The sequence below is a fragment of the Rhynchophorus ferrugineus genome, unplaced genomic scaffold (assembly GCF_030347505.1).
Source record: "Rhynchophorus ferrugineus isolate W39M unplaced genomic scaffold, kcgeb_rfMv2 rfM1, whole genome shotgun sequence".
Taxonomy (NCBI): Eukaryota; Metazoa; Arthropoda; class Insecta; order Coleoptera; family Curculionidae; genus Rhynchophorus; species Rhynchophorus ferrugineus.
The window spans coordinates 4,176,627-4,188,048 of NW_027472580.1; the positions used below are offsets into that span (position 1 = coordinate 4,176,627).

The 11,422-nt window shown below is 30.2% G+C and overlaps 1 protein-coding gene across 2 annotated transcripts; it reads right to left on the reverse strand.

The window, feature by feature from the left end:
• Positions 1–4,519: 4,519 nt before the first annotated feature.
• Positions 4,520–10,734, reverse strand: LOC143202672 (odorant receptor 10). Of its 2 annotated transcripts, none has more exons than XM_076414343.1 (6): positions 10,208–10,734; positions 7,202–7,499; positions 7,016–7,115; positions 5,180–5,281; positions 4,971–5,126; positions 4,520–4,762 (listed from the first exon to the last, which is right to left on the reverse strand). In XM_076414343.1, exons 1-6 carry the CDS (start codon positions 10,653–10,655, stop codon positions 4,706–4,708), a joined length of 1,161 nt encoding a protein of 386 aa, XP_076270458.1. In that variant the 5' UTR covers positions 10,656–10,734; the 3' UTR covers positions 4,520–4,705. The 2 variants fall into 2 exon arrangements, with proteins under 2 accessions (XP_076270458.1, XP_076270448.1); XM_076414333.1 differs by having other exon boundaries at positions 7,172–7,499.
• Between the last annotated feature and the right edge of the window lie 688 nt (positions 10,735–11,422).

Consider the following 11,422-nt stretch of genomic DNA (forward strand, 5'->3'; position numbering starts at 1 on the left):
CAGATGCACAAAGCTGAACTACAGCCTGCGCTCTACACATAACGTTCGACAAATGTGCTTTATCAAAATACGTATGTTTGATCTCTTCATCGTCGGTATTCGAGAGTTTCTTCTCGTACAATACGATTTCTTCCAAGATCTCGATCAGACGCCTTTTAATACATATATAAGCCTTCAATACTATAACCATACACGTGAGCAGGACACTTGCCGAGGTTATAATTAACTGCCTGTCGCTTTCTTTAACAATGTGATCCACTAAACCGAAGAACAACTCTAAACAGAATATGACAACTATTATTTTAGAAAAAATAAAGTAGGAGTAGTAAATTTTGTTTATAATCGTCGAGTCTGTTAGAGGCTTCTTCCAGAATCCGGAGACAATCATGAGTATTTTCAAAGATTTTATAAATTTCTCGTCATCACTCATTATGGAGAAATTTTAAGACCGGCTTTTCTACTAATTGTTTTAATACTGCACTGATTTAGCGACATTTATTAAAGAATATATTTCTTGTTGCGTTATTATAATTAAATATAAGATAATGCATTATATATGAGTTCATAGAATAATTTATATTGAATACTTCCCTTTAGCGTTTGACATAAAGATATTTTTAGATCGTTGGTTTGTGTATCAAGATTCTAAACCAGAGCTTTATCTAATAAAGATTTTATTTTTAATTCTTATCCTTGATATAATGTTGATTATATTGGCCTTACAAATATGCTTCCGCCGTTTTATGTAGGTATTGCTAATCTTCCTATTTATATTTGTTGCATTTAGATGATACAATAATCTATAGTTTATTTAGTTCATAACATTTGCTGTAACCAAACGCAATATATTTTTATTTATATTTATTTTATATATATTTATGAAATGTTTATTATTTTTTTTAAGAATGTTTCTGTTTATTCTAACAAAAAATTAGCAAGAGTATCGTTGTGAAGAAATATATTTTAATTGATTACGTTAAAATGATTTAATAGGTTGCGGTAAAAATCTGCTTCAATGGAATGAACGGTATGTATAACTATAAACGGCATTTGGCATACATTTGACTATTTTACTACACTTTATCCGTAACAAATGTTATATTTAAAAAAAACAGAAATAATATTTGATATAATGTAATTCTAAATATTAATAAATGTGTGTGACATAAATATTATGTTGCTCTTGACATTTTCTGTGGTTATAAGTTTTATTAATACCTTGTTTTTAACACATTTCACACATTTTTCTTTTGCTATAACTATGTATCCTAGTATGTGAGTTTTAAAATGTAACAATAAGTCGGGAAAATTTTTTTAACTTTGTTCAAAGACCAAAAAGTTAAAACTTGCAAGGGGAGATGTAACAGATATAATTTCAACATCGATAATTTATTTGTCTAACGAGTATTGTTTTTTTTATTATTATTATTTAATTAATACATTGTTACTACTCGTTTCCGTCTAACCTACAATTTGTTTTTATGATAACTTCTTCATAAGGTACATATATAACTAGGAGGAGCCATCGACCTAATCTCAGTCTCTGGTGAAATAATGTTTATACATGTAACTGCTTTATTTCTTAATATATACACCTCACTACACAACACTACACAAGATCAGATGGTTTGATTCTTTTGAGTTTGTGCCCTGTTCTAGTGGTATCCAAAATCTCCAATATTTCAATATTCTCATGAGAATGGAGTCTTTCCTCATGCCCCCTTGCAATTCTCTTGATTTCTTGACTATCTGTGGGTATCTGAAGGTCTCGATGTAGGTAATCAGTCCTATAGTATTTGGGTGCGCCCACAATACCTCTCAGGACTTTATTCTGAAAAATTTGTATTTTGTTTATGTTACTCTTTGCAGAGCATCCCCATAATTGAACTCCGTTTGTCCATATAGGTTTCAGTATTTGCTTATATAATCGCAATTTATTATGTACTGATAATTTTGATTTTCTTCCAATTAGCCAGTACATTTTCCTATATTTCAATTCCAGTTCTTTTTTTTCTTCTTTATATGTTTCTTTCAGTGAAGTCTTGCATCAAGATTCATTCCGAGATATTTAGCGTTTTTGCTATATGGAATGATAGTATTATTTAATATTATTGGTGCTTGTATGGTCTGTTTTTAGGTGAACTGCAAATGTAGATATTTACTTTCATCAATCCTTATTTTCTCAGCTTGTGTCCAATTATTTATATTGTCACTTGCCTGTTGTAATTTTCGTGAGACTTCTTCACTGTTGTCTCCGACAACTATAATTGCAGTATCATCAACAAATGTAGCCATCGTTATATTCTCCAATTGTGGTATATCACAAGTGTAGAGTAGATAAAGTATTGGTCCCAGTACACTTCCTTGTGGTACACCTGCTTTAGCTTCTTTTATTGTAGAGTAAGCTTCTTCTTGTTTGACTATAAAGATTGTGGTTATAATGTACGATTTTAGTAGTTCGGTGTATTGTCTTGGTAGCATTTTCTGTAGTTTATGAACAAGACCTTCATGCCAAACTTTATCGAAGGCTTGTGCTACATCTAAGAATATAGCTGAGCGAAGAGTATTGCAATGAAAGTATTTACTATTTTAATAATATCATATCATTTAAAAATACAATGTCTTATTCTGTGTTTTTGTGCATGAGCTCCTAAGAACTTTATACTTATTTATTTATTACCTTATTATTTATTAGATAATCTGGAATATCAAATTTAATATAATTGGATTTGTATAGTTTTACAAATTTCTATACTAAGTTTGCATATAATTCTATAAAATAAGAATGCCTACTTGACAGAAGAAAACGAAATTTTAACACTATATGTCCTGAAGAGAACAAAAAAATAGTATTTGAAATATAATCCCCCATAGGGTGTCAATTAAGTTCTTTTGTGGTCAGATTACAAAAGCCTTTATCATAAAATATCTAGTGCCTTGTAGATCAGATGGTTTTACTGAGGTTTTCTACAGTCTGCTATGTGTGTGTGATGGCAGAAACATATTTCAAACATTTCTAACGATACTTATGTAGAGATGGTATATGATTCTCAAGTGTTATCACTGAAGCCAAGTAAAGAATTAATAATGAGAGTGTAATTGAACAATTAAGGGAACTTTATACGTTAAATCATGTTTAAACTCAAATTTTGTAAATGTACTTGATAAAACAATATAATTGTACGTGCTATTATTAATTTGCAAAAGAATTATTAAAATAAAACTTCAAAATTACAATTCCTGCATGAATTTTTTAAAAAAATCAAATATCCAATATTAAATGTTTATAATTTATGAATTTTAATTTGGTAGCCCTGTCTTATACATTTGCATCTGTATCTTAAAATTATCATCACAAAATGTTTCGGTAGGTTTGGTATCGATAAAACTTGAAGACTTGATCTTATAATATTATTCTTCCTATTTTCAACTGGTGGCAACCGAATACTCTTTAGACAGTATGAGGCTGCCTTTCCTTGTCAAATGTTATAGTGATTGTATTTTGTATTTCATTTTCTTCGATGGATGGTAGATCTTTTATCAGTGCCACAAGAGTTTTATTGTTCTTTTGGATTTATAATTTAATAACATTAATTAGATTATGATCAGGAAAATCTCAAATAATGAAAAATATTACTGATACTTAAATTATGTATTAAAATGTATGCTTAATGAATATTAAATACGTACATTTATATACAGTAGGTTTTAATTATTAAAAATAGGACACATTTACTTGGAAGTTTTAATATTACAATATTCAGCCAAGATATCCATCTTTTACAAATTTTACTTATTTGCCGTGATAAATCCCTGTTTTTTGTATTATTTTTGTATTATTGGTAGCACAAAACTGATTGAAAATCATGAAATACGAGTATAAGATAAACAAGCTAAATCTAGGCTCACCAAACAGGTCGTATATAAATTGTAAGTATAAATTATTACTAAAATTACGCAATTAATGTTAATTGAAACATCAAGTAAAAGTACATATTCTCATAATCAAAATCAAGACTGTCAAAATTTATACGGTGACACGGCTCAAAATATAAAACGCAACCCTTATATGTTTTGGAATACCTGAGAAAGAGACAGAAATCAACAGATGTTAATTCAATTGCTTTTAAACATTCGTATCCGAGAATTCTATACATTTTTAATAGCTACATTCAATTTGAGCTGTCGACATTTTTTATATATTAACATGTAATTTTACTGGATTTATTAATTATACAAAATAAATCGTCAAAAATTTTAATAACTAGAATTCTATATCTATATAAGAATGTTTCATAGAATTTTGGTAGATTCAAAGGTGGTGATGATGATTTGTGATCAGAAAAATTCTTGCAGAAATGCTTTCAAAAGGTCAACATATTTGATAAATTGAAAATAATTCTCTTTTCAACCAAATAATATATGCTGCAATTGACGTTTTATTAGAGCTGGTTTTGGAAGAAGAGATTTCTAAGAGGTTCCTCTTAGAAATCTAAATCCTCTAGAAAAAAAACAGATCTGTGAATGCCATTGCTTGTCAAATGTGTTTATTTTGTACTTCAACACTATAACTAGATATACTAGATTTTATTAACAGTAATTATAAATACGTTTTTTATTCAGTATTTCCAATGTGCTTTGCTTTCTTGTTATTACGTTACAGGTACAGTGATGGCATATTATTCATCATCTTAATGATTTCAATTTAATTCGAATGACCTCCATTCATTAGACTGAAATAAGAATATGCGGCTTTAATAACCTAAAAATAATAATTTGTTATATAACTGTTGATAAACGAAATAAAATTATATATTAGCTTTATTACCTATAGTTATTTGTAACTAAAAATACATTATTTTGGAATAATATACGTCATTTTGAAAAATATTACTTTTTATTCTTGTATCAGTAATAATAATTAATTATACCTCAATTAAAATTTGTTAATTATGAAAAGGAATACTTACCAATAAACCTGATCGATTGGTCATAGGACCAAATGGTCCTATAGTCAATTGTAGAGGTCTCTGAGCTCTTTGCATCACAATTTGACAGATAACTTTTCCTTCTTTATCCAACAAATGCCAATTACTAGCATAAATGGCGTCGGAAATAGCAGTACTCTAGAAAATAAATGTAATAAACATGGAAATGAAAAATTCTGGAGTAACTTTACTTGTTCTATAATTTCATTGGCATTCCAGGATGTCATGAAGAGTTGATATATGACTACATTAATATATGTAATTAAAAAAACTCTTTGGGAGGTTAGGGTATTCTAAAAAAATCAAAATACTTATATTTGTATATGATTTAATTTCTTAAATACAAATATTACGCCACTTCAGAAAATAGCTGATCTTTCGATAGGCACTGCTTTGTAAAATGTAAAGCTCTTCGTGCTGAACACTCAATGTAAAATCAACAGTTTGCAGTTGGGAGCTAAGAGATTGCTCAAATTCATTCAAAATAACATATATTGTTGTTTTCCTTGATATAAAATGTATTTACGTTTACAGAGAAAAGTAGAACGTCCCAAATTACATTGGTATTCGTATGATCAGCAAAGTGGGTACACCACATACCCTTGTTTATTTTTCTGGGGAATAATAGAGTGAAGTTGAATGGAAACAAGAAATGTGACACTTCCTTGAACTTGAATTCTTATTTGTACCCAAAAACCGATGTAACTTCCACCATCAAGTTAGATATAATGAAACAGTTCGTTAAAGTTTTGAACAGAGGAAGTTAAATGACTGGAGAGGTTTTGTGTTGTATAATATGACGAGCATATATTGCTCAGTTTACATGTCATTACAAGGCTTGTAGGTAATATTTCTGTGTATTGCACGCTTTACGTTGTAATGGTTATAACAAACAATTAGTCAATAAATATCTCAACATCTTTAATGATGAGGTTAGTACATATATAGCCAAACATTGCCGTAGTTACAGTCAGATGGTTCAGTATTGGATTGAGAAGCATCAAAATAACACAAGCCTTCAAAATAGGACTAGGTCTATATTCGACTGTATATATGTTTTTAATGCATGTTCGCCGATATCTTCGCTAATTATGGATCGGTTTTCAAAATTATTTTTTTATTCGAAAGGGGACACTTCCGAAGTGGTCCCTTTCCCGAAGTGATTTTTCACACAATTTCTTATCTAAAATAATCAGATATTTGTGTATAATGTTATTGCTGAGCTGATGCAACGAAACAACGGAAGTCGTTCAGCTCACACGCGGAGGTCGCGAGTTCGATTTCCGGCGGGGGCAACGACTTTTTGTTGTTGTTCTGGCTTGGTTAGAACATTTGTCAAATTACATGGGTCAGGTAGCGGATCCCGGGTCTTGAAGCTTTCCTTATTTTTAATCATTGTATTTTTATTCCTATTTTTTCTCATACGAGCTCCACCTTTACTTGGCCTACACATTGTAATACTTAATAAAATAACTGCGTAATTTTTTCAGTACATATCTAACACTAACATGAGGAATATAATATATTAAAAAAAATTGAACCGACTTGTACCGATATGTACATAATAGTCGTTGTAATAACTAAACAAAAATAAACAAAACCTTATTTAACTTATCTACTAGATGTATTTTATATTCTACTATATTCACAGAATTTATCTTAATACCTAAGCTTATTATTTTGAAGTCAGTACGAGCAACAAATTAATTTTTTTTGTTCATTATTTAATTAACAAATTAATTAAGTTAAAAGTTAATGGTCACTCAACGCCTTATTAATAATCAAATTAACTTGTTATAAGATTATAATTTGATATTCACGATTGTACTTGTGATTTCTTTCTCGTACTTATTGCTTTTTTAGTATATTAAAAATGAAGATTAAAAAAACCTGAGCTATTATTCCAAAATCATCCATCATGGATTCATGAGGACATAGACAGTATGAATTATGATATTGACACTAATCTCGAACTAAAACACTCTTACAGAAGATGTAAATAGATGTCATCATCCTCTATGCATTACCTTTGATAGTCCAGTTATACAAAATGAAATTTCAATAGAATTTAATAAAAAATGCATTAGAATGATAATGTTTACTTTGTTGTTCAATACGTTCACATATCTAAAAGAAAGTTGTAATTTAGTTAACGTATATCTTTACAATGTTTGTGGTTTTACTTTATCAGATCCTGATGTTGCTTTACATACCGCTTGAGTTCAATCGTTTTATGATCCAAATTGTCATCTACATCTTTGATAAACTTTTTCAGTTTGATGTTTAATATTTGCAATTGCGTAGCTGCAAATATCATAAGGGTTGCTATGATAGAATGCGCCACTATGTTCGATAAGCTAGCGTAAATACAAAACAGCCCGTTCAGGCCATAGATTATAATAAGATGGTCCAGTTTGGTGGCAGGGAACCAGATTTGGTACCAGTAGGGAGAATCTATGCTGGTATTGTGGATTCTGTTGTATTCGATAAGAGCTTGATCTCCAGTAATACCTATTAAATTAAGGAAACGTTAATTAGAATTCATTTTTTTTATTTGTCAATATCTAGTAACTAAATTCTTCATGTTCAAATAATAAGTCCTTTCCGATAATTTGTAATTTTTCACTTTATATTTTTTTCAATTCAAATCTAATTTGTTACTGTTAATCTGGAAAGTATCCATAGAAAACTTAGATATATGCTTTTTGAGGATTGTAGAAAATTCCTTTATACAGATGAAGATATCAGTGAAGACATAGTTCAATTTGTTTATTTGGAAGAGACATATATTTTTTAAGATTGGATATCATTTATTGAAAGATTGATTATAAAAAAAATAGTGTAAAGACAACAGAAGTTGATGGAAACGTTGGAATAATAATTGATGAGGTATGTTATTCATAACCGTTATTAATAATTCATTGAAGTTATATAGTTCTTCATACTGGAAACAGGAATAATTTTATCTGGCGCAGGGTTAGAGTTTCTGTCTAAGTCCAGGGGTGGAGAAATGACGGCTATTGAACGAGTAGTAGGACTACTATGAAAAAATGAACCATAACATGTTCTTGCTGTGGTTTGAAAATCTCAGCTGTTAAAGAACTTAGAGGAATCATCAGTTATTTTCATGGACAATGCATCATACCATGGTATAATGGTGGAAGAGATTCTAACAAGTTCATCGACAAAGGCTGCAATATTAAAGGCTGCTAGAATGGCTTGCAATACCTATATTAATTTTGAAAAACCCGTACTAACGATTGAGCTCTTTCAAATTGTTACTCGATAAAAATAAATGAAATTTTTAATTGCATTTTATGTAACTTAGTCCATACGTCGTATAAAAATTAGGTCCTTCGATAATATATGCATTAAATGTACTGTATTGTTAAAATAAATTATACTTGTTTCATGATTTTATTTAGATTAGAATTTTCTTATATAATGTCCTCGAAATGAACTAAAACTCAGAGTTGATGCGGTAATATTTCGAACTTTTGACGCCATCAATTTAGATGACGTGAGTTAACTGTTTTATTAAACAGACTATAGTTTCAATAAAGCTATATTTTCCTGACACGCCATTAACATATTTCATTTTCGTAGTTTTAATAATATTTGTTTCTTTATCGTAATTATTCCAATAAATTACTGAACATTAAATAACATCGTAAATTAATTTTTGCGAAAAGGTAATCCAACATTCACTGACTGTTTAAAGGGCCAACCAATATCAAAAATAATAATAATGAAAAACGAAATATCATTAAAAACGGTGTAAAACAATTAATGCTAAAAATATTTTTTGTTTTTTTTTATAACAGGTCAATTGAAATGTCCCCGGCCTACCATAGTAAAACACATATTTTTGTCAAAATTAGTTCTTTTAATTACAAACAAACATAATTCTCTTCGATTGTGATACACTGTTTACAGCGATCATCCAACTTTTCGATACCATTTTTGTAGTACGATTTGTCCTTTGCTTCAAAATAGGCCTCAGTTTCGGCGATCACCTCTTCATTCGACGAAGATTTCTTCAGAGCCAGCATTCTTTTGAGATATGAGAACAGGAAATAGTTGCTGGGTGGCAGATATGGAGAACACGGTGGATGAGGAAGAAATTCGAAGCCCAATTCATGGATTTTTGCCATCGTTTTCACTGACTTGTGACACGGTGCATTGTCTTGGTGAAGCAGTACTTTCTTTTTCTTCAAATGCGGTCGATTTTCGGCGATTTCATCCTTCAAATGGTCCAATAGCACTATCTAATAGTCGCTGTTGATGATCCTTCCTTTTTCAAGGTAGTCAATGAAAATTATTCTATGTGCATCCCAAAATACAGACGCCATAAACTTGCCAGCAGATTGTTGCGTTTTCCCCCGTTTTGTAGCGGGTACATCATGTGCAGTCCACTCGGATGACAATGTCAATTGGACTTCGGAATGAAATGATGAAGTCATGTTTCATCCATTTTCACATATCGATAAACAAACTCGGATTATTAGGCTTGATCATCTTCAAACACGGCTACGAATCATTAACTCGTCGTTGGTTTTGGTCAAAAGTGAGATCGTGCCGCACCCACTTTGCACAGAGCTTTCTCATACCCAAATATACTACACGTTCAGTTGATATCTTTAAAGTGTCTGCTATTTTATTCAATTCCAATTTAGGGTCATTTAAAATCATTTTATGAATTTTTTAAATATTTTCATTGGTAACAACCTCTTTCGGGCGTCCGCTGCATTCACCGTCTTTGGTGCTCATTTAACCACGTCTAAACTTAGCATACCAATCTTTGATAGTTGATTTTCCTGGGGCAGTGTGCGGAAACTCGGCATCGAGCCAAGTTTTTGCTTCAACTTTATTTTTTCCCTTCAAAGAGATATACTTTATCAACACGCGTAATTCCTTTTTATCCATTTTTTTCACATTAACAAAAGTTGCTTCACTCAAAATGGTATAATTCACAAACCAATGATCCGACAGCTGTCAAATTTATACGCGCATCTTTTGAGGGTTAAGGATAACTAAAAAACGTATGAATTTAATTCTTGTAGCGCCATCTATGAGTCAGGTCGGTTACTTTTCATTTGACCTGTTAAATAAATAAATTGACCTCAAGTTAAGTTTCTATATTATAGTGACCCTTCGAAGGGACCATATCAAACATTTTACTAAAACTTCGATTTTACTAAAATTAAAATTACACTTACCCAAATAAAACAATGCTACAGACGCACAACACTGTACCAGTGCTTGTACTATGCACATGATATTTGACAGTTGGGCTTTATCCATATATGCCTTTTTAATTTCCTGATCATCAGTTTTTGATATTTCTGATTCATATTTGACGACTTCATCCAGATTCTCAATCAGACGCCTTTTAATACAAATATAACCTTTAAATGTTATGACAACACAAGTTATTAGAACGCCCGTCGATGATATAATTATCTGCGAGTCGCTGCGCTTCATAATATGCTGCAATAAACCAAAGAATAGCTCGAAACAGAACACAACCATTAATAGTTTAGAAAGAATAAAATAAACATAATATATTTTATTGATGGCCAAGAAATCTTTTATGGGTTTTTTCCAAAATCCCGAGACAATCATCAGTATTTTCAAAGATTTTATGAATTCCTCGTTATCGGTCATCCTGTATGCCAAATATGTGGTTAATTGTTCTGATTTTTGACTGATTTCAGATTTATAGAACGATTGGGTGGGTATTTTAAACTGAGACTTCTTTAAAATGGAATGTTGTGTCATTAATTTACTAACGGTAGCTGAATAATTTATACTTTCCAATATATAACGATACTTTGCATATACTTGCATTATTCATTTACCATTTTGTATTGAGTTATGCTTATTTAAAACATTGATAGATTATTATATATAATTATTTCTAAAATATAATGTTTCTTAATATAAATTATGTATATATTGTCCGTTTTTGTTGCTATTTTTAGATAATAACATTAAAAAACACCATTAAATATTGTTAAATAATAGGCATCATGTAATAAAATATCACAAAAATATTAATTTATAATATAATTTAAAGGCCTATAAAATAGTATGGGAGGATTTTCTTTTGAACTCGAAGATTTATTGTGAAGAATGGGTATAAGGTATTTTATATAAAATATTACCCATTCATAGCTACTACTTTTTTTCATATTTCATAAAATTTACGCATTCGGTACTTTCAAATACAGTGAAGCGTTGCATAGAATGATCAGGACTTAGATGTCGGAATAAGTAGTAATCAGAAGGAGCAAGGTCTGCAGAATACAGCGGGTAAGGTATCACTTTTTAACATTTCCAAGTATGTTTTTACAGACTTTGTAATATGTGATCGATCATTGTCATGCTGAACAGTGACATTTTTGTGTCTTTGCTTCTATTCCAGCTGTTTT